At 40.3% G+C, this 27,707-nt stretch overlaps 1 protein-coding gene across 10 annotated transcripts in view; it reads left to right on the forward strand.

Moving 5' to 3' along the window:
- PHACTR2 (phosphatase and actin regulator 2) overlaps positions 1–27,707 on the forward strand; it is a 299,218-nt gene that overhangs the window by 146,741 nt on the left and 124,770 nt on the right. For 3 of the 10 annotated variants that reach the window (XM_086318142.1, XM_086318147.1, XM_086318148.1), the window contains exon 1: positions 6,170–6,393. The exons of the other annotated variants lie outside the window; for them this stretch is intronic. In XM_086318142.1, the coding sequence (XP_086174268.1) occupies positions 6,348–6,393 (46 nt within the window). In that variant the 5' untranslated portion in view covers positions 6,170–6,347. Of the gene's footprint in view, positions 1–6,169; positions 6,394–27,707 lie in introns of those variants that run through there. 10 annotated transcript variants of the gene reach the window in all.

Below are 27,707 nucleotides of genomic sequence, written 5' to 3' on the forward strand. Positions count from 1 at the left end.
TGTCTCATCTTCTGAGCTCTGCCTAACCCTTTCCCCAGCCCTGCACCCCTGCCCACCTGCTGGCACCTCAAAATGGGGTCCTAGCAGACATCATCTGGGAGAGAAGACACCTACGATGAGTTCTCATGGCACGTGTGCTTTGAGGGCAGATCTCACTCTTTCTCCTGCTCCAAGCTAGATGTGGCCACTAGAAAAGCCTGTCAGTGACCTAAGTTACAGTATTTGGTAATAATGACTGTACTTATTGTAAACTGTCTCTCTGGCCACCAAATTGTATGTCTACAATTTGGACTTTGACCTAGTAGGAAAGGACTTTTCCACAGATTGCTAAAGTTTAAGTTTATGTCTGCTTTTAACTTTTACCTAATGTAATGAGTGACTTCCACCCATGAAAAGTGCAAGTTTCACTTGGGTACCCCAGGTGGATGAACTTAATAACCCCTACCTTGGACAAGCCAGTGGAATCTGTCTTATAGGGGAGAATGCTTGAAAACCTCAAGAAGAGCAACCTCTGTCAAAAGGCAAACAAGTTTCAGGGAGAAAATTCTCTCTAATCTACCCAATTTAATTTCTTTCTGAAAGTAAAGAAAAAAAAATCACAGAAGATCTTTCAGGGGTTGAAAAATATTTAGACTGTATTGTGGAAAAAATCAGTAGATGCTGTCAGTCTATATTTTCAGGAAGGTTTAACATACACTGTTCCACACAGTCAGTCATGATATAATTTGATGACCGCATACTATGAAAGATGAAACAGTGCTATGCTGAAGACAGCTCATATAGGCCAGTTGTTATATTTCCAGAAATTTGGCAAACAAGGTGATATAATCTTGTAAGCCAGTTGCCCACTCATTGAATTGGTCATCATAGGAATATTTATATCATAGAAAAATAGCAAACCAATTGTTGAGCATTTACCAGGATATCACTGGATAAAAAATTGGTTTAGAAATATAGACTGAAGAGCAGGACCAATGGGATAAATGCTGAAGATTTATGAACAGATAGTTTCCTCTGAGTTAGATGTTGGCACTAATTTTCTTTAGCACTTTTATAAATTCTCTGGAAAGAGGTAACACACAGAGAAATGTCCCTTTTTTTTTTCAGATGACATTAAACATTTGCACAGTTAAACTATAAATTCAAGGAAATAACACCCAGAGCTCTTAGTAAAATCGTGAGTTGGCTCAATAATAGCAGATGAGCTGTAATAAAACAAGAAAAAGGCAATTGGGGGAAGATTGTCTTAACATACTCTTGTTAGATGATAGATTCTAACCTTTATATTTTGACCTATAAATGAAATTTAGGGATTTCTGTAGACTTCTTCTATGTTCACAAATATAATTTGTTAGTTGTGATAAAAAGGATGTTAAAACACCATGCCTCATAGGAAGCACTGGAAACAGAATAAACTGTCCCACCCTTATAAAGAAATCTTAATGCACACTTCCTGCAGTTTTGGTTGACATGCTTCAAGGATAATGTAATGGAACTGGAAAAATTTCAGAGGAAAGTGTGTAACCCGATCGAGGGATTATAAGAATCCCAGATGAGGCTAAGATTATATTAACTAGCAAATCATGAAAGGTTTTGAATAAAGTAAATATAGATGGATTTAGCAAATCCTGAAAGACCAGAGCTATAGTGTACCCCTTTGATGTCTGAAATACAAATTTGGAGAAGAAATAAAAGGAAACACATTATTGTTTCTCAAGGAGGAGTAATGATAGCAAAAATAACATTGTACCTCAAAGTTTAGCTTTTGTCAATTTCAAAGAAAATCGTTATATTTACATATAATGTAAATGTACCAAACAGATAGAGCCAACTCATTGGAGAAGACCCTGATACTGGGAAAGATTGAAAGTGAAGGAGAAGGGGGTGGCAGAGGATGAAATGGTTAGATAGCATCACCAACTCGATGGACATGAATCTGAGATAGTGAAGGACAGGGGAGCCTGGCGTGCTGCAGCCCATGGTGTCGAAAAGAATCTGACAGTACTTAGTGACTGAACAACAACAACATATTCTAATATGCAAAATTTACTGTATATTGCCTCTGATCAGTGACCTCCCCTCAGTTAGACTCTGTCGATAGAAAAAGGAGTGAGAAGCTTCCTCTTCTCAACCTAGAGTGAGACAACACACAATCTGCCTTTTTATGGTTGTTGTTTTAAGGTGATTTAAAGGAAGAAACAGAAGAGCCGTTATAATTGTTTTCTCTCACTGCGGAACCCTCAAGGTAGAATGTGTTCCCAAAGCACACCAGTTTTCCACTTTATAAGGAAATTTAGTTGGGATTAATTTCATTGTCCTAATTAGAACTCACAGTTTGGTTAATCCTCAAATTCATTGAAAAAAAAAAAAAAATCAGAGTTTCTTTATGGCACTGATCCGCCAGCTCTGCAGTGGCAGCTCGGATGGATTGAGGTCTCTATGGCTTTGGTGACCCTACTTAAGCATTCCCACCCGCCTCTCCTGGCTCTGCTCCCAGCCTGGCTACCACTGCAGCCCCCCTCACCTGCCCTCGGGGTTTGGGGAGAAGGCAGCACCTCTAGGCTAGGTGTTTTTGCTCAGAAAAGATGTCAGGCTTCCTGGGGCGTCAGGCTTTGAGCTCTACCAAGGTCCAGCTGGCCTGGCACCGGGCCTGCCTCTGTAAAGGCTGTGTTTGTGTTAATCGCTCAGTCGTGTGCGACTCTTTGTGACCCCATGGACTGTAGCCTGCCAGGCTTCTCTGTCCATGGGATTCTCCGGGCAAGAATACTGGAGTGGGTTGCATTCCCATCTCCAGGGGATCTTTCCAACCCAGGAATCAGACCCGAGTCTCCTGCATTGCAGGCAGATTCTTTACCTTCTGAGCCACCAAGGAAGCCCCTGGAAGGACTAGGGAACAATTTTGTTATTGTGTCAACTTTACTCAAGTTAACTCACTTGAGAAACTAACCATTTTTTACTTTGTCTAGGTGATGACTGTGTAGAAGAGTGCACTGTAGTGCTCCCAAAGTGCCTTTTTTTCTCTGATATAAATGTGTTTATAAGGACCTGGTCCAGTGATTCTTGGATGTGTTTGCTGCATCGAGATGTTAGGGACTGGGTTTGTATCCAGTGGGGATACAGTCTGAAAATGGGTCCCCTTCTGTGAAGATGGGAAAGGAGCTCAAAGTGGAGATCTGAGCAGTGGGGTTAAGCCAAACCCCCAAAGTGACCCTTTCACCCAACTTCTCTCAGGTTCTTAGGAGGATGTTTTTCAAGGCCCAGTGCTCCAAGCCTGGTCTCATCTGAGTCCCTGGCAGGTTCATGTGTGAACCACATTAGACCCCGGTGACCTGAAGACTCTGTGTAATTGTTTTATGTGTACACGTGAATACATAAATGCCAGCATTTTAAATAATTTGAAAATGTCTTTGTAGCCATTCAAAAGAAATATCAAGGTTTCTTAAGAGTGAATTAGGAAAAAGGAAGTAGATAATTGATCATACTATTCTAGGGAAAGAGTTTTCCCCACAATAGAGGGTGGGCTATTTGGGTATGAAAAAAATAGGGCAATTTATTTAAATGGTGAGACAGACAAGCAAACATCTTTCAAAAAACAAAACTAGGCTCTATGTGATCTTAATAATACAAAATTCAGGAAAAAATTTGCATGTGTAAAGCATTAATAATTTATTATTTTATAAAATAGATATACTATACAGATTTATTTTGAAAAAAATTTTATTGGCATATAGTTGGTTGACAAAGTTGTGTTAGTTTCTGCTGAACAGCAAAGTGAATCAGTTATACACATCCATATATCCCCTTTTTTTAAGATTCTTTCCCCATATAGGTCATTACGGAATATTAATTGTGCTATACAGTAGGTTCTTCTTAGTTATCTATTTTACATATGGCAGTGTATATATGTCAGTCCCAATATTCCAATTTATCTTTCTCTTTCCCACTCCCTCTCCCTTCCTCCCAGCAATAATTTTTTTTGATTCCACATATAATCGATATCATGTGATATTTGTCTTTCTCTGACTTATTTCACTCAGTATGACAATCTCTTAACTCATCCATGTTGCTGCAAATGGCATTATTTTGCTGTTTATTATGGCTGAGCAATATTCTATTGTATATGTCTGCCACATCTTCTTTATGCATTTCTCTCTTAATGGACATTGAGATAACTTCCGTGTCTTGGCTACTGTAAATAGTGCTGCAGTGAATATTAGGGTGCATGGATCATTTCAAATTATGGTTTTCTCTGGATATATGCCCAGGAGTGGATTGCAGGATCATATGGTAGCTCTATTTTTAGTTTTTTAAGGAACCTCCATACTGTTCTCCATAATGACTATACCAATTTACATTTCCCCATCAACATTGCAGGACAGTTCTCTTTTCTCCATACCCTCTCTAGCACTTATTGTGTGTATATTTTTTAATGATGGCTGATTTGACCTGTGTGAGGTGATATCTCATTGTAGTTTTGATTTGCATTTCTCTAATAATTATATACTATATAGATGTTTAATAGTTCACAGTCGACTGCCTGAGATAACCTAAAATGTGAAAGCTGTGGCAAGTGACCTAAATATAGTTTTTAATAAAATACACTTTTAAGGGAAGGGGAGGGATAAATTGGGAGATTGGGATTGACATATTCACACTACTGTATATAAAAGACATAACCTAATGGGGACCTACTGTATAGCACAGGGGCCTGTACTCAGTACTCTATAACGACCCATATGGGAAAAGAGTGAGTATGTGTGTATGTATAACTGATTCACTTTGCTGTACAGCAGAAACTCACACAACATTGTAAATCAACTATACTTCAATAAAAATCAGTTAAAAATTAAAATATACGCTTTTTTTGGAATCCCCTCCTGGTCCAGTGGTTAGGGCTTGGCACTCTCACTGCCGGGGTCCAAGATTTTATCTGTAGTAGAGGAGCTAAAATCCCATAAGCCTCGTAGCCCAGCCCCCTCAAAAAAAAAAAATACACTTCAAAAACTTTTTAATGAAATATATAGGTTCATTGCTAAGTCTAAGTCGCTTCAGTCATGTCCTACTCAGTGAGACCCCATAGAAGGCAGCCCACCAGGCTCCCCCATCCCTGGGATTCTCCAAGCAAGAACACTGGAGTGGGTTGCCATGTCCTTCTCCAATGCATGAAAGTGAAAAGTGAAAGTGAAGTGGCTCAGTCCTGTCCGACTCTTTGCAACCTCATGGACTACAGACTACCAGGCTCCTCCGTCCATGGGATTTTTCAGGCAAGAGTACTGGAGTGGGGTGCCAGTGCCTTCTCCATATAGGTTCATAAAAATGTATAAATCATAAAATAGGGCTCAACGAATTTCCATAAAGTGAATCACATTTCTGTAACCAACAGCCTAATGCCATATCTATCTCTACCTAGCGATCTATATAGATGGAGATAGACATGGCATCTAGAATTCTCATCAATCTTAAATACCAGGAGTATTTACTTGTATTCATATTTTTAAGAAGTTAGAGGTTAAGATTTCATTACAGTAGTATTGAGTTCAACTATTATGGACTTTTAGCTTCTAAAATAAATTACTGTGGTCTTCACCTTTTGGACATTTTAAACACACAGTTTCATAGTCTCACAGTGATTCTTTTGAATATAGGAGAGGTGAGCATCGCAGAGTTTAGATGGTAGAGAGCAAAGTGTATCCTTTGTTGATCTGACACATAGACCCATCATTCAGATTTACTGTTCAACCTGATTGAGGCCACTAATACTGCAAAATTCTATTTGTTAAAAGAAGATTTTAAAATGAGACAAAAATGCACACATAACAGGAATGAGAGGAAGGAACTAACTTTCTAGAAACAAATTTTCTTAAATTAAGTACCGTGACTAAGTACTTTAATTCCTTTTCTTGCAGCCCTAAAGGATCATTTGCCAGTGAACCTTTTAAGTTTAATGGGGAGTCGCCCGAACTCTCTGCTATTGGGGGGTGGGGGGGTTGCGGGGCTCACAGCCCCCGCAGGCACGGCCGGACCAGCCCGAGCCTCTCCCCTGCCCACTTCCTCGCCCCCCTCATTCCACCGCCCCCGTCGCCCACTCCCCCTCTCTCCTCCCCCGTGACCCTTGACCCCAGCTAATCTGCATAGAGGAATGACAGGCATCCGCTGGGCAGGATCCGCCGCGCCCGCTACGGCCGGCCGGACTGGGAGACCCGCGAAGGGGAGAAGGTGAGGGGACTCGGCGGGCACCTCCGCAACGACTGGGAAATGAACGCTTGGAACTCTGTCTGCGAGCGGACCCATGATCCAAGGACCGAAAGAGCCGCGTGATCGCCGGAGCTGGCCCTGCGACCCGAGACATGGGCCAGACCTCGGTCTCCACGCTGTCCCCGCAGCCCAGCAGCGGTGAGTCCGGGGCGCGCGCGATGCGCTCCCGCCGTGCGGCGCGGGACCGGCTCGGGGCAGCGGGGGCGGCCGAGGGCTCCGCGGCGAGCCGGGCTCTGCCCGCACCGGCCGAGTCCCTCCGAGAAACCCGAGAGGTAGCGCTCCCCCAAACTCTTTGTCGTGGAAAAGTGGAATGCCTTTTGGGATCCAGCCGATTTTACCTTAAAGGCACAGGCTCCATTTTCTGTCGGAGATGCCTCGCTTTGGGGTCGGTCTGAATCACTTCTGAGCCTGAAATTTACGAGAAACGCCATATGCGTATTGCTTTGTTTTTAAAACGCGAAACTTAAAGAGCAAGATAAACGCGCCAACAGGTTTCTCTGTATTTACACTTGGCTTCTAAGCAGACTAGAACTGAATTCTTTCAAGCTTGTCAACTGATTTATGGTTTGTTTTTTCGGAGTAGAGTGCTGATTGCCCTCTCTTATCCAGGCAGAATGTTGAATACTTAGTAACAGAAAAAAGCTTAATTGTTTTAAATGATACTTTTTTATTAGACAGGCTGTAAAACTAGGGGAAACTTTTCATGAACTCAGTTAGCTAGTTTTATGGAAACATGTGTAATGTTTCTGACCTCTATTGCCCCGTTTGAAGTATCATTTTTTCATTTTCTTAAAAAAAAAAAGGAAGGTACGTATGTCTGGCGTTTCTCCAGTAATGCAGGGACAAACAACCTTTTGATGGGGATACTTGTGCTTGGACAATGAGACAAGTTTCAAAGGTACTATTTTGACATTTTTTTCCGTCAAGAATTAAAAAAATCCTCAGAGGGAACATTTACGTTATTTCTTGAGGTATTTGATGCACTTTGCAAATTGAGTAAACAGCAACAGGATCTTGCTGAAAGGAAATGACAGGGCGCAGATGAAGTTTTTTTGTTTGTTTTTTGTTTTTAATCAGCTCCAGGATGTCTCTAACTCGATAGGATTCTACCATTCCAGCTTCACCCCACTTAGGTTGGTTTAGATTGCAGAACTTCACTCCTTGAAATATGATAAGATTTTGCCTCAGGAGAACCAACCCCTCTGCAAAGGAGAGAAATCAGAGTCCAGAAGAAATCACACCTTCCCTTACTGTTCATGACGAGGTTGTACAGTGCTGCTGAGCAGAAGAGACTTCATATTGATAGTGTTTGGGGGGATTTTGGAGGGGAGTGTTGATTAGGATCTTAATCTTAGTATAAACTATTTTGTGCAATTAAGACTTACTCTCATTTGTCTTCCTTTAAAGCAGTGTGACTTCTTTCAAGAAAGAGTTATATATTTAAATTTCTGCACTGGCAAAACGTAGAATTAGATGAGTACTCTGGTACAATAGGTATAAAGTACTGCTCTGAATTTAGTTCTTTAGCCACACGGTATTGTTAGGGTTAATATGTAAAAAGTGAATTTTGCTTTTATAAAAATCAAGGAATGTTACATAAATGATGCTAAGATGCAGAGTAGAATTCTGAAGTGCAACCTCTTGGGTTGTGTGAGTGCTCAGTTCTATTACACTCTGCGACCCCATGGACGGTAGCCCACCAGGCTCCTCTGTCCATGGGCTTTTCTGGACAAGAATACTGGAGTGGGTTGCCATTTCCTTCTCCAGGGAACATTCCCTACCCAGGGATTGAACCTATATCTCTTGTGTCTCCTGCATTGGCAGGTGGATTCTTTACCACCGTGCCCCTTGGTAAGCCCTCCTAACTCTTACCCAGTACAGCAAAAAACACCCAGATTGCTATAATTCCTAATACACTGATTAATCATGTCAAGAGATTGGGCAGTTGATTAAGACAAAAAGTAACTTAAAAAATTATGCTTGACCATAAAAGATATTTCAAAGAAATATTTCATGGAATGGTGTTTAAATAACAGGTCTTATGTTTAGTTGATTAAAAGCTTGTATATATTGAAGTGTCCAATCCGGACATCATGAGTAGAGGGTTTCTTGGTTTTGTTTGGTTGGTTTAGGGATGATGGTTGCTGTGATTGAAGTTTTTTGATGGTTAACAGCAGTCCGATTTTCTCATGATACCCTCTAAGTGTATTATTATCACTCCATTTCCCTGAAGTTTCACCATCAGATTCCAAATGAAAATGAAAAAAAACAACAAAAACAGAACCCGTGGTTGCCATATCTAAGTTTTGTATTGATGTTGGTGTTCTTCTCTGAGTCTGAAAACATCAGACCCTCTACTCTTCCAAGTATCTTGTTGACTCTTGTTAGCTGTTTGCCACTGGCTTCACGAGTGGTGTGAAGATACTTGTTCTGTGTGATCTCAGTTATCTACTAGGTGTTCTAGTCTAGAGCGGCTGCTAGGGATTACAGTGGTGAAGATAATTCCCCTGTTAAATGCTTAACAGAATCTAAGAAGTCAATAGTAGCACAGAGGCCGATAGTTTACAGCTGTTACTCGACTTGGGCTTTTGTAAAAATCAGCTCTGTGGGCCACGGGTCAGCTTGCTTCTCTTTGTCCATTTCAGACCCTCTTGAACCCTTCAGTTTAGGACCGCATCTGTTTCTCTGGGTTCTAAGAAGACCAGTGATAATTAATTATTGCTGAAAACATGCAATTAGAGTCATTTTTTATATTTTTAAAAACAGCTTTATTGACATATAATTAGCATACCGTTTTTCAGTGTTTTCACAGTGTTCTGCAACCATCAGTCCCTATTCCCATCCTTCTCAACCCTCCATTCCTAGACCTGCTGCTGCTGCTGCTGCTGCTAAGTCGCTTCAGTCGTGTCCGACTCTGTGTAACCCCATAGATGGCAGCCCACCAGGCTCCCCGGTCCCTGGGATTCCTAGACCTAATTAACCACTAATCCACTTTCTGTCTCTGTAGGAAGAATATATGTAAGTGGGATCATACAACACAACATGCCTTTTGTGACTGGTTTCTTTCACTTAGCATGATGTTTTCAAGGGTCTGCCGTGTGTAGCATGTATCAGTGGTTCATTTGTTTTGTATTGCCTAATGATATTCCACTGTATTAATGTACCACATTTTATTTATCCATCTGTCAGTTGGTCATTTGGGTTATTAATATTTTTACTTCTTGTCTCTCTGAATAGTACTGCCATGATCTTCAGGTAAAAGTTTTTCTTGAATATATTTTCATTTCTCTTGGGTAGCGGCAGTATTTCTAGGAGTGGAATTGCTGGGTCATATGTTAATTCTACATTTATGTTATGTTTTAAGGAAATACTTGCTTTGCAGAGTGGCTGTACCATTTTCCATTGCCTCCAGCAGTGTATGAAGGTTCCAGTTTCTCTGCATCCTCATCATTTGTTATTATATTTTGATTATGACTACCCAATAAATGTGAAGTTATATTTCATTGTGATTATGATTTGCATTTCCCTGATTACTAATGACATTGTGCATCTTTTTGTGTGCTTATTGGCCATTCGTATATCCTCTTTGGAGAAATGTCTATTCAGATCTTTTGCCTAATTTTAATTAGCAATTTGACTTCCTATTATTGCATTATAAGAGTTCTTTGTATACTGGATGCAAATCCCTTATCAGATAATGTGATTTGCAGATATTTTCCCCTTCTCAGAGTTGTCTTTTCACTTTTTCTTCCTTTTCAGTTTTCTGATCCTATGATTTGCAACTGAAATTTTTTGTCCAGTTTATCTGTTTTGTTGTTTGCATTTTTGGTTTCCTTGCTGGGAAACCATAGCCTAACCAACAACAAGATTTACACGTATGTTTTCTTTTAAAAGTTTTATAATTTTAGCTCATACATTTAGGTCTGTGATACATTTTAAGTTAGTTTTTATGTGTAGTATGATAGGGATTGTGTTGAACTTGTAGATTAATTTGAGTGATACTGTTCTCTTAACAATGAAGTGTTTCAACCCATAAAGGCAAGGAATGGAAATGGACATTGTGTTGTCTTTCCATTTAATTCACATCTTCTTTGATTTTTCTCCCACAATGTTTATTAGTTTTCAGTGTATTAAGGCTTGTCATTCCTTTGTTAAATTTATTGTTTATCAGTATTTTTATCATTTTGTGCTAGTTTAAATGAAATTTCATTTTCAGAATATTGCTTGCCAGTAATAGAATATATGTTTTTATATATTGATTTATACATTGAGTTTTATATATTGATCTGTCGCCTGTAAATTTGCTGAACTTAGTTTTTTAGTCCTAATAGTTCTTTAGTGGCTCCTTTAGCATTGCTATATACAAGATCATATTATACTCAAGATACATATACAAGGTCATGTGCAAATAGAGATACTTTTACTTCATCTTTTCCATCTGAATGTCTTTTCTTTTCCTTGTCTTATTGCCCTCACTTTTTATACAGTGTAATGTTGAAGAGAAGAAGCAAGAGTGAACATTCTTGTCTTGTTCCTCATCTAAGGAGGAAAGCCGTCAGTCTTTCAACATTAAGTGTCATGTTAGCTGTGGGTTTTTCATAGACGCCCTTTATCAAGAAGTTCCCTTCTAGTCTTAGTTTTGAGCATCTTTATCATGCAAATGTTAGATTTTGTCAGAGGCTTTTTCTTTGCCCTTATTGAGTTGATCATAAGGATTTTGTCCTTGGTTCTATTAATATGTCATATAACATTAATTTCAGATGTTAAACCAACTTGTATTCCTGGGATATAAAGTCTACTTGGATATGATATATAATCCTATTTATATGTTGCTGGTTTTGATTTCCTATTATTTTATTGAGGATTAGATTTATTATTTCTAAGCACAGGCTGAACAAGTGTGTCCCCAAATAGCGTAGTTTCCGTGCCCTCTAACCTCATGCCTTAGAAGAGTTGAGACTTCTAGTAATCTCACTGCCAAGTACAGGGCATAATAGATTGGATACAAAAGAAGTTTGTTGAGCATATGAATGAGTCAACAAGTATTCTCAACGCAGGTCTGACTACTTTAAGCCAATGATTATGTGAATGAGAGTTTTGTATTATTTTTACTCTTTTTAACTTCAAAAATTGCGTGCTACTCTGGTTCTGTTGTTGGAAGGATGGTATCTGAGCCTAGTAACTATTTCTTTCGGTCTTCAGCCCCACCCCATGCTCACTGTGCAACAGATCAGCTCTTGGGTGTTTTTGCATTACTCCTTGAGTTGAAAGGGCAGACAGAACCTCTTTTCTCGTTTTTTAGGAGATGAGAGAACAAATGAATAAAGTGTATAAGTTCATACCTAGGCCATGGTATGGAGAAGGCAATGGCACCCCACTCCAGTACTCTTGCCTGGAAAATCCCATGGACGGAGGAGCCTGGTAGGCTGCAATCCATGGGGTCACTAAGAGTCGGACACGACTGAGCGACTTCACTTTGACTTTTCACTTTCATGCATTGGAGGAGGAAATGGCAACCCACTCCAGTGTTCTTGCCTGGAGAATCCCATGGACAGAGGAGCCTGGTGGGCTGCCGTCTGTGGGGTTGCACAGAGTTGGACACGACTGAAGCGACTTAGCAGGCCATGGTAGGACCTGTATCTCTCTGTGTTTCCGTAGTTTGATCAGAGACTTATTTTTGTCCTGCCCAGGATGTTTATCCATTTCCTTGCAAAGTCCATATTAGAAGAAATCATAAGACAAAAATTGATTGTTTGTTTTTCTTAATGAAAATAACATGCATAGAGTTCAGAAGTCAAACTTTTACAAGACAGTTCAGAGAGGATAAAAGTGAATTTTATTCCTTTCTAGGCCCCTCAGTCCCTTTAAAATTATAATTAAGCATGAACTTTTTTTCACTCCAGTTTTCCTTCATGTATGTATCTTTATCAAATACCAGCAAGAATAGTATGCTTACTGCTCTGAGTTTTTTCATGCAATGTAACTTGAAAATATTTTGTATTAATGCCTTTAATTTATAAACAATATTGTAATATGTGGATATATCATAATTTCCTTTAAAAATAACTCTATTTTACGGCCCGGGATAACTCACCTTGTGCCAATGCTATCTCAAAATGCATGTTGTGGGTGAGGAGCCTGATGCAACTCCCTGACTTTTGAGACATTTCCTTTCTCTAATTAGCGGCTTGCTAACAGGTATGTGACTTCTTGCTATAAACTTCAAGGGGGTACTCTTTCTGCCCCCTTCTAATTGACATGAATCTTGAAGAAAGGCGATTTCCAAGCAAATACATAGTTTCACTAACACAGCTTAAGAGAAATGGGTAAAACATACTGGTTGTTGAGCCATTATCGGTTCTGACCCTTAAGCAGAACTGATTTGAAGAAAGGCAGATTCTAAGGTAAATCCGTAGTTCATTAACATAGCTTAAGAAAAACATTTCCACAAGAAAAACTCATTGGTTAGCTCAAGGTTTGAAAAAGTTAAGTTCAGGTGGAACCAGGTGTGATCCTGGCAACACAGAATTTTAAAAGAAACCTCCTTTCAATTTTGTATAGAGAAGGGCAAGAAACCATCTGACGCTTGTAGTTTGTTTTCTCCTGCCTCTTAAGAGAGAGGAAGAAAACGTCTGACACTTGCAGTCTATTCCCTCGCTTGGGGATCCTAGCCTTCTTGCCTGTTACTCTCAAGAGCAGCAGTGATGTTAACTCATGTGGATTGTAAAATATTATGTCATGAAATAAGTCACCATTTGGAAGATCTACACAGCTCAGTGAAACACTATTTTTCACATGATCGATGCATGATGTAAAATCATGCTTGGGTAAAGATTCATTTAAACCATAAGGTTGGGGAACTTCCCTGGTGGGCCAGGGGTTAAGAATACACTTTGCAATGCAGGAGACACAGGTTTGATCCCTGGTCAGGGGACTAAGATCCCACATGCCCTGGGGCGACTGAGCCAGTGAGCCACAACTAGAGAGCTCACCTGCCACAACGAAGAGTCCACATGCTGCAACAGAGATCTGGGGCAGCCAAAGTAATTTTTTTTTTTAAATAATAAGGTACAAGGCTGACCAGTGGATTTTAATATAACAATGTGTAAAAAACTCATTAATATGGATTCAGATTCCCCACTGCATTTGTCTACCAGTGTCAAATTTTGGTTTAGTTAAAGAAGAATATCCACAATGATCTGAAACAATTATTCACCTACTCTTCCGCTTTTCAGTTAGATACTTACATTAGGCCAGATTTTCTTCATATACTTTAAAAGAACCTATCGCAAAAAACATATCACAACATATTGAATGCAGAAGGAGACACAGGAATTCAACTGTCTTCTAATGAACTCTCTTATATTAAAAAGATTTGCAAATTAGTCAAACCTTCTTACTTCTTATTTTGTTTTGGAAAATAAATATTTTTCATGAACATGTTACTTAATGTAAACATACATTTGCCTTCTTGTTGTTATATGTAAAAGAGTAAATAAATCAAAACTTTTAAAATGTAAAAAAAAAAAATAACTCTATTGTGTTTTTATATTTTGTCTGTATTTTTATATTGTTTCTGGGTTGTTTTGTGTGTGTTCTTATGAACAAAGTTGAAATGATCATCCTTATCCAAAGTTCTTGCACTCTGTGTACCAGTAAAATCATAGCAATGAAATTGCTGGGTTAAAAGATTTATATGTTTTATTTTGATAGACTTTGCCAAATTACTCCCTAAGAGCTGTATCAGTATATTTTCTCGCTAGATGAGATTTCCTTTTTCTGCCCTCTCACCAGCACTGCATATCAGGATCTTTCTTGAAGCACCTGGTCCTTTGTGAGAACTAGAAGTCACTCCCTCTGGGTGAGGCAGTACTGCAGGAATATGGTTTAACTAGCAGTTCAGTAGCAGGACTTCAGTCCCAACTCACTCTCTTGTCTGGTTGTCTTTGCACAGTGAACATTCTTGCACAATTGCTGTTTATTTGCTAAGTTGTGTCCAACTCTTTGCGACCCCACAGACCATAGCTCACCAGGCTCCTCTATCCACGGGATTCTCCATACAAGAATGCTGAAGTGGGTTGCCATTCCCTTTTCCAGAGGGTCTTCCCTACCCAGGGATAGAGCCCGGGTCACTTGCATTGCAGGCAGATGCTTTACCGACTGAGCCACCCATATCGGACCACAATATTGTGCATAATTAACTTTTAAAAAATCCTTGTAAATTGATATGTAAAGTAGTGGTATCTCATTTTGATTATAAGTGAAGTAGGGTGTTTGTATTTCTTTTTCTTTGAACTGCTTATTTATAGCCTTTCCTTATTTTATATTTTATTTTCTCAAAGATTTGCATGTCAAGATTAGTCTATATCTATCACATATTGTGCATATTTTTCTGTGTTTTTCTCACCTCTTATGTTTGTTTGATTTTTTTTAATGTTAAAACTTCAAAATTTTATAGAGTCATACCTATCCTTCTCTTTCTTAACTGGAGTTATTAAGAAACATGTTTTCCTTTGCTGTTTTTCTCATATTTGACATTTAATCTCTGTAATTTATTCTCATTTAAAGTGAATAATTTAATGATATTAAACCCTTAAACTGCCTGGCAAAAAAGCCATCAGCAAATTGAAAAAGGAAATCATACAGTTGACAAAAAATGTGCATTGTATATAGAAAACAATGATTAATATTTTAATGTAGTAAGACCTCTTAAAAATCTGAGAGAGAAAGAAATCAGTAAGAAAAAGGTAAACACTCAAATAGAAAACTGAGTAGAGATCATGAACAAAAATTTTTCAAAATATCTATTGGCCATAATTGTGAATTCACTATGAGTCAGGAATTATTCCAAGTGCTTTACTTGAATTAACTTTTTAATCCTCACAACATCATATAGAGTAATTACCATTAATATCTGCACTTAAATTTTTAATAGTACATTTTATCTAACAAAATATATCTAATTATTATCACTCACCATGTAATAAAAATAAAGATATTAGTGAGATATTTTGCATTCTTTTTCATATAAGTCTTTAAAGACTTGTGTGCATTTTATACTTCTAACACATCTCATTTGTATTAGCCTCATTTCAAGTGCTCAGTAATACCGTTCATGCTATTGTAATAGAGCACATCTAAATGGTTCAAGGAAGGCCTTAGGCAAAATTAGAAGATGCCAGCACTTTGTCCTCAATGTTCCTCTTCCCTCTCTTCTCCATTGAGACACCTTCCTGCTTCCCTTCTAGCCCCGTGCTCTTGCCCTTCACACTGACTCTGGGAAAACGAGAGCGTAGGGCATGGAAATACGTTGTGATGCAAACAGCCCTGGATATAAACCCGAAGTGCCGTTTACTAGATCTTGTAACATAACGTAATTTGAGCTTAAAATTCTTCATCAGGACATACCTCGCTACCCTTCATAGAGTTTCATGAAGTGCAGTGATATCCGTAAAGGCGTTTAACATAGTACTTGGCACTATAAAAGAACTATGAAGAAGCTACTGTTAGTTTTGCTTTTAAATCATATCTGCCAGAAGGCAGTGCCCATTATTTAAAAAAAAAAAAAAAAAACAGGATCGCTTTTAGAATTTCAGGCACCAGTCACAGGCTCTAGAGGGTATTCTTTGAAAGGAGGAGAATAAATCAGGGATGTAAACAGATAGTGGGGAAAAGTATGTTACAACAAGGTGTCCTGTGAGATTGGTGATACTTCTAGACTCTTCTCTCCTTCTGCTACTATAAAAGGAAAATTAGGCCTTAAATCATATTTCGTATGTTCATTCAACATAATCATTATTTTCCTAGTGAAGACTTATTTTTTAGCAAAGTATGGAATAAACTATACTTCTGGTTTAGTTTTTTTTAAGCCAGGGAGCATACTGATTTTCCAAACTTGGACAAGCTGCAGTCTCACTAAATATGGCAATGAAATCAAGACAAAAGGACAGACTCATGGATAATCTATAGTTTGTTTAAACCTCACAGTTTTTCCTTCAAGGTAGGCACAGCTAAATGCTGCTACATGAAAACAGCATAGTTCATACTGTGAATCATTGCCCTTTCAAAAATGAACAAAAATATACAATTACTAGCTTCCCAGAAAGTGAACACAGTGTTGGCAAATTCAATAAACTATTCGCTGTGAGTCAGTGTTCTTAGGTATTTCCAAGACATACGGTCTCAATTGCAAACATATTGTCCTTGGTCTTCAGCCCATGTGATTGGGCACCAAGTTATCCGACAGATGTGACAGGGGCAAATGATAACTATCTGAGAAGTGCTCGGGGGCTAAACAGTCATCTGGGCAGACACTAGAATGTGTTTCTAAGTTACTTGGTGTATTAGCTTCCCAGGGCTACTGTAATGAAGTACCTACCACTAACTTGGGGGCTTAAAACAGAAGAAATGTGTTGTCTTAGAGTCCTGGAGGCTAGAAGTCCAACATTAGGGTTTTGGCAGAGCTACTCTCTAAATCCTGTCGGGGATCCTTCCCTCTCCCCTAGCTCTTGGTGGTTTGCTGACAATCTTTCATGTTCGTTGGCTTGCAGCAGCATAACTCCAATTTCTGTCTTTGTTAACACATGGTGTTCTTATGTCGTCTTCATAGCCGCCTTTTTATAAGGACACTGGTCATACTGGAATATCTATGTTTTTCAGATGAGGACAGCTGAAGCATAAGAGTTAACCTGCCCATATTACTCAACCAAAGAAGACATGCAAGCGACCATTTGATATAATGAGTAAAATTTAAGCAGTTCAGTGAAAAAAAATGAATGCCAGTGATCACCTATGAATTTAGTAAAGATTAAAAGGAATGATTTCTGGGAGATATTGTCTTGTGGTAGTTGAAATTCGTGCAGGATGTGAGAGTTGGACCATAAAGAAGGCTGAGCACCGAAGAACTGATGCTTTTAAACTGTGGTGTTGAAGGACACTCTTGAGTGTCCCCTGGACTGCAGGGGGATCAAACCAGTCCATCCTAAAGGAAATCAGTGTTCAATATTCTTTAGAAGGGCTGATGCTGAAACTGAAGCTCCAATACTTTGGCCACCTGATGCGAAGAGCCAACTCGTTGGAAAAGACCCTGATACTGGGAAAGATTGAGGTTAGGAGTAGAAGGAGATGACGAAGGGTGAGATGGTTGGATGGCATCACTGACTTCAATGGACATGAGTTTGAGCAAGCTCCGAGAGATGGTGAAGGAGAGGGAAACCTGGGTGTGTTGCGGTCCACAAGGTCGCAAAGAGTCGGATATGACTGATTGACTGAACAACAACAACAATCAGGAGAGCAGCTTGGTATTATGTATTAAAAATCTTAAAATGTACATATTATACTCAGGCTCAGTATTTCCACTTTTAGAAGCATATTGTAAAGGGAGTAATTATTTGCTCACTGGAGCAATGTCTTTCAAAGCCCCAAATTGGAAATAACCTAATAGTCAAACAAGATAATTAATTAGTTGAGATTTGTTGTTGTCTAGTCACTAAATCTTGTCTGACTCTTTTGCAACCCCATGGAGTGTAGCCCACCAGGCCCCTCTGTCATTTTCTGGGTAAGAATACTGGAGAGTTGCCATTTCCTTCTCCAGGTGATCCTCCTGACCCAGGGATGGAACCCATAGCTCCAGCATTGGCAAGCAACTTCTTTACCACTGAGGGAATCCCAACTGAGATATAGTCATGCAATAAAACTGGCCAGTTAAAAATGATATAAAAATATTTTTGTAAAGTGATTTTCATAATAAATAGTGTAAGAATGTGAAAAAGCAGTTATTTGAAGTTATATAATTCTATTTTTAAAATATGTGCATAGAGAAAAATCTATACAGGCAGAGAAAGAGGAAATTCATTTATGAAAAGTGTGACAGTCATGGCTTTCCTCTGCTTTGGACATGATCAAGGCCAGAGTTTCTATGCACAGCATCCACCTGGACCTCCTCTGGAATTAAAGCCATAGCTGACCTGCAGGTGTATGTTTTTCTCTAGCTGTCATGGACTCTGACTCAGCTTTAAGGTTAATAACTGTTTTTCAACCAGTTTTACTATTTCCTGTGAATTCAGTGATGAAAACAAAAATATAGGTCCTACTATAGCCTATAGTAAACCTGCTTTTTTAGGTTTAATTTTTTTCTTAGTCTGTTTGTTCATAATGCAAAATGTCAATCAGCTGGAGAAAAAGAAAATGAACACAAATTTGAACCTTATTACTTCTCTTTGGTCTGTTGCTCATCAGGTCTGGCCAGTGAGTAATATCCTAAATGGTTTTTTTGTTGTTGCTGGGTTGCTCAGTTGTGTCTGACTCTTTGCGACCCCATGGAATGCTGCACACCAGGCTTCCCCGTCCTTCACTACTATCTCCCAGAGTTTGTGCAAACACATGTCCATCGCATCGGTGATGCCATCCAGCCATCTCATCATCTGTTGCCCACTTCTCCTGCTGCCCTCAATCTTTCCCAGCATCAGGGTCTTTTCCAATGAGTTGGCACTTCCCATCAGGTGACCAAAGTATTGGAGCTTCAGCCTCAGCATCAGTCCTTCCAATGAATATTCAGGGTTGATTTCCTATAGGATTGACTGGTTTGATCTCTTTGCTGTCCAGGGGACTCTCAAGAGTCTTCTCCAGCACCACAGTTCTAAAGCATCAGTGTTTTGGTGCTCAGCTTTCTTTATGGCCCAACTCTCACATCCAGACATGACTACTTGAAAAACCATAGCTTTGACTCTGTGGACCTATGTTGGCAAAATGATGTCTCTGCTTTTTAGTATGGTGTCTAGGTTTGTCATAACTTTTATTCTAAGGATCAAGCATCTTTTAATTTCATGGCTGCAGTCACTGTCAGCAGTGATATTTTTAACATAAATTTATTTTATCTTCAGCTGTCTGAAAAGATAACAACTGATGAGCGAGTCAGACTTCATCCTTTGCTTACTTAATGCAGGAGGGAAGGAGATAAGAAACTTGAACTGTTGATCCTTTAATTAAGCCTGTTTAATTTAAATAGAGGAAAGGTTCCAACATACTTTCTTGTCCTAGGGACTTTAGTGTAACTGACTGTGAGTTTCTGTTCTTGGAAATAAAGAGTCATATTTAGTGAAGTCTCAACTTATAGAAAAGTGATGTTGAGATGGAAATAGTCTTAAGAAAAGAAACAGTTCTTGGTTGCCCCACCCCACCCCCATCTGAAGCAGGGGAACCAAAACCGAAATAGCTTTTGTTTCCCAGAAGGGAATGGGCAGATAATATGACTTCAAAGTTGGATCTGACCATTATCATTTATGTTTGTAAATTAACTCCTTCATTTATCTCCATTTCAAGGGACTGGATGTGTTTATTCATGTAAGCCTTCTGTCAGATATAACACCAGAAGCCTTAATACTAGGACAGTTTTGAGATATTCCTACAAATCAACTCATTTTGTGAGGGGATAGTGAGGAGAAAGAGTGGCACCTTCATCTAACAAGCAGTTCCTGGAACTGGAGTAATTATGTGTAAGGTACCGGGCTAAACTTTGGGGGAAAGATTCAAAGATAAATCAGGCACAGGCCTTGCCCACAGGGTCTGAACCCAGGAGACAGTTAGTGAAGATGTGCAGAAATGAGGCCAGAAGGGAAGGGACCCCAGAAAACTGTGGGGACAGACCTGGGAGGCTAAAAAATACAGAAGAGGAACAAGAATTCAAACTCTGAGCTGGAGAGGGTGGGAAGGCAAGAGTGCAAGACACAGGGGGTGAGAATCATGGAAGGCTTTTTATTAAGTGAGAGAGATGATGAGAGCTTTTCTTTAAAGGGCTGAATCTGCCTGCTGCTTGCATTACTGATTTCGTGGGGGTAGACTGAAGACTGGAAGCAAGAGGTAGACTTCGAAAATCCAGCAAGTTGGAATGAACACCTGACCTGGCGGGGGAGGTGCCTGGGTGATGCCCAAGTTTGTATCTGCAAATCTGCCCTTTCTTCGTGCTCCAGGCTCGACAACTGCCTATTTCACAGATCTGCTTGAATCCTTAATGCGCATCTCACAAGTAGTAGGTCTAAATGGAAGACTTGATTTTGCCCTCCCAACTGGTTCTTCCCTTGACTTTCTACATTTCAGCAAAATACCTCTTAATCACTCACTCATTCTAGCCAGAAATCTAGGATTCATCCTTGGTTTTTCCCTTTCCTCTTCATATTGATCTATTAGAATGTCCTGCCCATTCTTCTTTGAGAGTAAATCTCAAGGTCTACTCACTTCTTTCTGTTGCTCTGTCTACTGCCACCGTCCAATCCACCATCTCTCTCTACGGTCCATCCATTGCATGCCTAACCACAGTAGGTTCACACTTGTATCCTGCTTGTGTTCTCAACCTTCTGCAATTCACTTCCCACACAACAGCTAAAGTAATTTTTTAAAAGCATAAATCATGTCACTTCCTTACACAAGACCTTCCTATGACTTGCTGTTGCATTTAGAATGAAATCTGGATTTCACCCTGGCATCCTCAAAGCCATACATGATTCCATGTGATCCCTGATTTCCTCCCATCTCTCTGACTTTCCTGGTGGCTCAGTCAGTAAAGAATCTACCTGCAGTGCAGGAGACCCAAGTTTGATCCCTGGGTCGGGAAGATCCCCTGGAGAAGGAAATGGCAGTCAACTCCAGTATTCTTGCCTGGGAAATCCCATGGACAGAAGAGCCTGGTGGGCTACAGTCCATGGGGTCTCAAGAGTCAGACACAACTTAGTGACTAAACCACCAACTCTTGACTTCATCTCCACCACTTTGCCCCTCACCATCAACCCAACAATTTCAGTTCCATTTCCCGTCATCTCACAAGCCTGGCTCACTCTTACCCATGACTTTGGCAGTTGCTTCCTGTAAGTGTAGGAGATCTGAGACACTCTGCCTCCTGCTCTTTCCAAAGCTGGCTCCTTGTTTCAGCTCCTGCATCACCCGCTTCACAGGGACCTCTCCTGCCCACCCCTCAGTCACACTTCTCTGCTCTGTCATTGCACTTATCACTCAGATTATCTTGTTTATGTGTTTGTTTTTCCTTTGCCTCCCTTCACTAGGACCTAAGCTCCAAGAGCAAAGGACTTATATGTGTTGTTTACCAGCGTGTCTTCTTATTCCTGTGAACATGAGTGTGTTAGTCACTCAGTCATGTCCGACTCTTTGCAGCCTTATGGACTGTAGCCTGCAGGGCTCCTCTGTCCATGGGATTCTCCAGGCAAGAATACTAGAGTGGGTTGCCATACCCTTCTCAGGGGATCTTCCTGCCCCAGGGATCAAACCCTGGTCTCTTACATTGCAGGCAGATTCTTTAACAGTCTGAGCCACCAAGGAAGACCCTTCTTATTCTTAGATGGGTCTGGACAGAAAAAACTGCTGAATAAATGAATAGCTCTATTTGACCATGTCATATATTAGTAGAGTGACAGGCCGTGATTGAAAAGTTAAGTGGCATCCAAGAAACGTAGAGTCATTTAAACTGATTTAGTATTTTGTCTCCAATCTCTAAATACTGTATTTACAATATTAATTATTGGCTGTTCAGCTTGACACATTCCTTTCTCAAACTATCTCACCTCTGCCCCCACCCCAGTCATGCATTTCCCATCCTTTGATGATGTTCTCATCTTCCCAACATTTTTCCATTGTCCTTTAGTATCACTTATAACTACGTAAAAGCTGATGACAGCTAAGCCTTGAGGTAAACCGTGGTTCCTTTTTCCTTCCTGCATTGCTTTTGCTTTCCCTACTAATGTTTTGGCTGAGGATCCTGTGTTCCCATCCCCAAACCTTCCCCCAGTTACATAGGTCTCTTCTCAGTATGTCCAGACAATTTCGTTCTTCTTTCAAGTTCTTTGAGAAGTTTATCTGAGGTCTTTGTTCCAATTTGGGCCCTATTTCCTCTAAATAGGAAATAGGCTGTTGCCCTGGGATCTCTCTTCACATCATTCTGGGGATTTCTACCATTTCCCTCTTCTGTTGGATCTCCAGATAGCTAGAACCATGTCTGATTTTTCCCTGCATCTATTTCCTTATTTTGGCTGAGCACACGGATAGCTTCTTGAGAAAAGCTCTTGGGGATTTTCTTTCTTTCTTTTAGTTTTTAAAATTGATTTCTTTCTTATTTTTGGCCACACTGTCTTCATTGCTGTGTGAGAACCTTCTCTAGTTGCTGTGAGCAGGGGCTCCTCTCTAGTTGTGGTGTGTGGGCTTCTCATTGCAGTGGCTTCCCTTGTTGCAGAGTGTGGGCTCTAGGGCGAGTGGGCTTTAGTAATTGTGGCACACAGGCTTAGTTATCCCATGCATGTGCAATCTTTCCCCAGCCAGGAATCGAATCCATGCCCCTTGCATTGGCAGGTGGACTCCCAACCACTGGACCACCAGGGAAGTCCCCTCCCACCTTTTTAATTATTTATTTGGTTGCACTGGGTCTTCCTTGCTGCACATCAGCACATCAGCTTTCTCTTGTTGCAGTGAGCAAGGTCTGCTCTTTGTTGTGGTGTGTGGGCTTGTCATTGTGGTGGCTTCTCTTGTTGCAGGGCACAGGCTCCAGATGCACAGGCTTCAGGAGTTGCAGCACCCAGGCTCCATGCTGGTGCTGCTGCTGCTAAGTCGCTTCAGTCGTGTCCGACTCTGTGCGACCCCATAGACGGCAGCCCACCAGGCTCCCCCGTCCCTGGGATTCTCCAGGCAAGAACACTGGAGTGGGTTGCCATTTCCTTCTCCATAGTTGTGGCTTTAGTTGCTCTGCAGCTTGTGGAATTTTCCCAGACCAGGGATCAAACCTGTATCCCCTGCATTGGCAGGTGGATTCCTATCCACTGTACCACCAAGGAAGCCCTCTCCCCCCCACCCCCCGACACACACACCTTGTGTTAGTACCTGTTTTTCTGCCTTCATACTTAGTTGATTGCTTGGGTGGGTCATAAAGCTAGCAAAAGCGAACTTACTGTATATGTGCAAACACCCATTGCCACTTATAATCCATCGTGATTAACTTTTTCTCTTTTTGTAGAAGACTATTGTTTTTTTTTTTTTTTAGAAGTTTAGCAGATTTTTATTCATTTCAAAAGACTTTCTTGGATGATTGTCCCACAAGAACTTGACTTTGCCCTGCTTTTGTTATCACAATGTAAAAAATGTTCTATGAAAGTTTATAAGTTTTATAGCTGAACAGACTTATTAAAATATGTTTGAATAGTGAAAGTGTTATTTGCTCAATCATGTCTGACTCTGCAACCCCATGTAATGTAGCCCACCAGGCTCCTCTGTCCATTGAATTTGCCAGAAGCTCCAGGGGATCTTCCCAACCCAGGAATTAAACTTGAGTCTCCTGCATTGCAGACAGATTCCTTACCCTCTGAGCAGCCAGAGTTTATTTTGATAATAATCTGCTACCATTTTTAAAAAGATACATGTTTAAGGTCTGTTTAGAATAACTGTAGTTTTCCTGTATTTTGTGCATTTTAAGGATGTGGGATTCTGGTCCAAACAGAAACCTAGGGTGTTACAATTAAAGGTTAGTATTTCATGAACTTGTCCAATTGTGAGAATCACCTACATGCTTGCTAAAAACACTCAGTTTGGGGCTCCATATTCTAGATGAGCAAAATCAGAATCTTTTGAAGAGGAGTCTTGGAATCTGGTTTTTCAATAAGTGTTCCAGAAGATTCTTGTGAGAAAGCTCCTTTGGAGATTAGTAACATTCAGAGGGTGGCTTCAGATCAAAATTTCTTTGCCAGCAATGTGTATCTTGTCTTGACTTGAGGTGGAAATTACAGAGCGTCCAGTTAAAAACCACGGATGTTCTGTACCCAGTGCCTTGATGGATTTGCTCATTAACGTGTCCTGTTCAGAAGCAAGTATTCCCATTTCCAAGTACAATTTTGGTGAAATCTCATTGCCAGAAAATCTTGCGTACATTTTATTAATATTATTAGCTGCAAAATAATTCATTTCCCACAGTAGTCACATTTGAGCTAAATGTAGTTACACTCGAAGGGAAAGTTACTATTTAAGGGAAAGTTGCAGAATTTCAATTCTGTTGCCTTTTCAGGAAGACCCCTGTGAACTTCATTGGAGGTAGCTGTGGTCTAATTACTGAAGGAGGAACCAAAGTCAAAGAATAAGGGACTGGATGAAAACAGGTGTTTAATAATGAGTGGGAGGAACTGTGAGAAAGATTTGACTGAAACGTACTTCTAAAAAAAAGGCCGAGCCCTTCAGAGATGTGGGCAGCACATTCTGAAAACTCCAAAAGGAAGCAGCCGTTTATTTAAAAATTCTTTTCATATGTTCCTTTTTGGAAACGTTTAGCTTTTTATTTTTGCCTCTGTACTTCAGGGGTCTTTCCTGTCAACGGTGGGCCTATTTGCAGTACCTTGCCCATTGTGAAGTAAATTCTAGTCAGTTCTCTTAAAAGCTTTTTCTAAAGAGTCTCTCAGCCTCTTCTAGGAAGGCGTCCGTTGACAGCCTGAGGTGTTCTGAGGCGGGCCTGCTGAATTGGCCTCGGACCTTCCTTCTAGAATAAAAATGCTTCTGACCATAGCTGGGTAGCCGCCACAGGGCTGAGAGGGGGCAACGTGATGGGACAATTCAGGATTGCTATTGCCGATTCCATCTATTTTTGTGTTTTTCAAAATTTCCCCTACATCTGTAAAGTTTACTTGTGCTGACGTGCCAGGCTGTCTGTGGAGGAGCCAGCTGAGGATGGAAACTTGGAAGAAGGAGTTAACGGAGCTCACGTCGAATGTTCCTGTGGGCCAGACTGAGCTGAGCCTCATTTTCCTAACATCTTCTAAAACAGAATTGTATACATATGTGCGCGACTGGTGTTCTGTCTCTTGGAAAGTACTTGGCTGCCAGTTTTTGGAAAGAAAACATGAAAAGGATAAAATCGAACTGGAGATTTGGAAAAGAATCTAGAACTGTGCACTTTTAGAAAACCGACCCCCTCTTGTGTCATCCAACCACAGAATATCAGAACACTTTATACCTCATTTTCCAAACGATGATGTTTTAATTTACAAAGCCACCATCCAGTCGGCAGAGCAGAAGTCTTTAACGAAGCTTTCTTTTCCCCTCTTTTCAGTGGGGAGAGGTAGAGGTGAAGTTGAAAGCCATGCGGCGTTTTCATCGGTTTCAAATGTGTTCCTGGGATTTTTCAGGCAGGAATACTGAAGTGGGTTGCCATTTCCTCCTTCAGGAGATTTTCCCAACCCAGGGATTGAACCTGCGTCTCCTGCATTGCAGGTGGATTCTTTACTGCTGAACTATCGGGGAAGCCCGTGAATAAATAGATTTACAGACAATGGTAAATGTCTGTGTTAGTTTGCCAAGGCAGCTATAACAAATGATCACAGACAAAACAGCCAAAATTTCTTTTCTCAGTTTTGAGTCCAAAAGCCGAGGGCTCAGAAATCCAAGATCAAGGTGTGTTTTCTTCTGAGGCCTTGGAGGCACCGCCTTCTCCCTGTGTCCTCTTGCGGTCTTTCCTCTGCGCATGCACATGTCTATGTCCAAAATCATCTTCTTATAAAGACATCAGTCATATTGGATGAGGGCCCACCCATAGGACCTCATTTTTACCTTAATTATCTTGTTGAAGGCCATATCCAATATAGTCACATTCTGAGGCTCTTGGTGTGACTTCAACATGTGAATTTGGGAGGACACAATTCAGCCTGTAACACTGTTCTTGAAACAGGTTTGCAAACTGGGGTCCATTCACAGTGGCCCATAAAGCACGTCAGATCTGTTATCTTTTTCCTGGTTTCTTCAATTCCACTCATTAACAGATCCCAGCCTCTTCTCTGCTCACCTCCAGCAATACCACATATTCAACAGGAATGACTTGAGTGAGAAGATGCGCTGAAGGGGATTTTCAGCAATGGCAATCAACAAAAGTCACGAGGCAGTGCCACTAGGAGGTGAAACGCAGAATGTAAAGTGTCTATAGGGTGAAATTGGGAAACAGTCTACATGAATGTTATATGGCCACCATAATTGTGCAAGAAGTAATTACCAGTATCTTGTGACTGGAACACCAACTTGATTTGAGTAACAGTGAGAAAGAAAAAAATAGCTTATCAGGATCCTAATTCCAGTGTGGTCATCCACTATATATGTGCTACCTGACTGGTTTCATAATCTTCTTCAAGGCCCCTGGAGGGTGAGGCATGCTATGTAGAGAAATGTTTTGTTTCCAAATGTCACTCCATATATACTTTTTCTTTGCTGGGTTTGATTTTTCTTACTTGGTATGCTTTCATTGTCTTAGATGTGTTTGGTATCCAGCAGAGTGACATGTCTCTTCACAAAAAGCTGCTAAAATAAGAAAGGAAATGAATAGGGATGCTAAAGAAAGATAGTGTTTAAACACCTGTCAAAGTAAAACCTGAACAGGAATGTTCTCACAGCCCCATTGAATCACGTTGGTAATCCAAAGATGATTCGTGTGTGACTAAACACATTCGTGTTATATCCCATCACATTGCAAAATACTCAGAAGGCTTTTGTTGATACCTTCCTACCTCTCTTTTTTTTAGTATGTGTTTTTTTTATTGTGGTAAAAGTAACATAATACAAAATATACTATTTTAACCATAGTTAACTCTACTGTTCAGTAGTCCTAATACAAACACATGCTGTGCAACTCTCACCTTCATCCATCTCCCAAATTTTTCACCTTCCTAAATTGAAACTCTGTTCCCATTAAACACTAACTCATCATCGCACAACAACACCCCCCCTACCCCACCCCCCACCAGCCAGAAAAGATAAACTAGATGAAAAGACAACCCTCAGAATGGGAGAAAATATTTGCAAATGAAACAACTGACAGGAAATTAATCTCCAAAATATTCAAACAGCTCAATATCAATAAAACAAACAATCCAATCAAAAAATGGGCAGAAGACCTTCCTATCCTGTATTAAAAGACATTATTCACTGGGATGCACAGTTGCGTGGACTTGCTCATCTTGTCACAGATCATGAAGATAGTGCTTCAAAAGCATACTCACCTTTTTGAGGTTCAAAATTTCTTAATTTAAATTGAATAGGTCCCTCCAGAGAGTTAAGCACACAAGTAAGATTTGGGTGCATCTGAATCTAGCAATCCTAGGTCCTCTCTGAAAAGGATTCAAAATTCTCCAGTAACCTCAGAAATTATTTCATTGTTTAAGGCATGTTCTGGACCAGGAGTTTCCTAGAATTAAGGTGTGTGTGTGTGTGTGTGTGTGTGTGTGTGTGTACGCTCAGCCCCTTCCTTCGTTTCCAACTCTGCAACTCTGTGGACTGAAGCCCGCCAGGCTCCTCTGTCCATGGGATTCTCCAGGCAAGAAAACTGGAGTGGGTTGCCGTGCCTTCCTCCAGGAGATCTTCCCGATGCAGGGATCAAACCCACATCTCCTGTGTCTTCTCCATTGCAGGTATATTCTTTACTGCCAAGCCACCGG

The sequence above is a fragment of the Bos grunniens genome, chromosome 9, assembly GCF_055505025.1.
Source record: "Bos grunniens cultivar Pamir isolate PY7600 chromosome 9, Bosgru_T2T1.0, whole genome shotgun sequence".
Classification (NCBI taxonomy): Eukaryota; Metazoa; Chordata; class Mammalia; order Artiodactyla; family Bovidae; genus Bos; species Bos grunniens.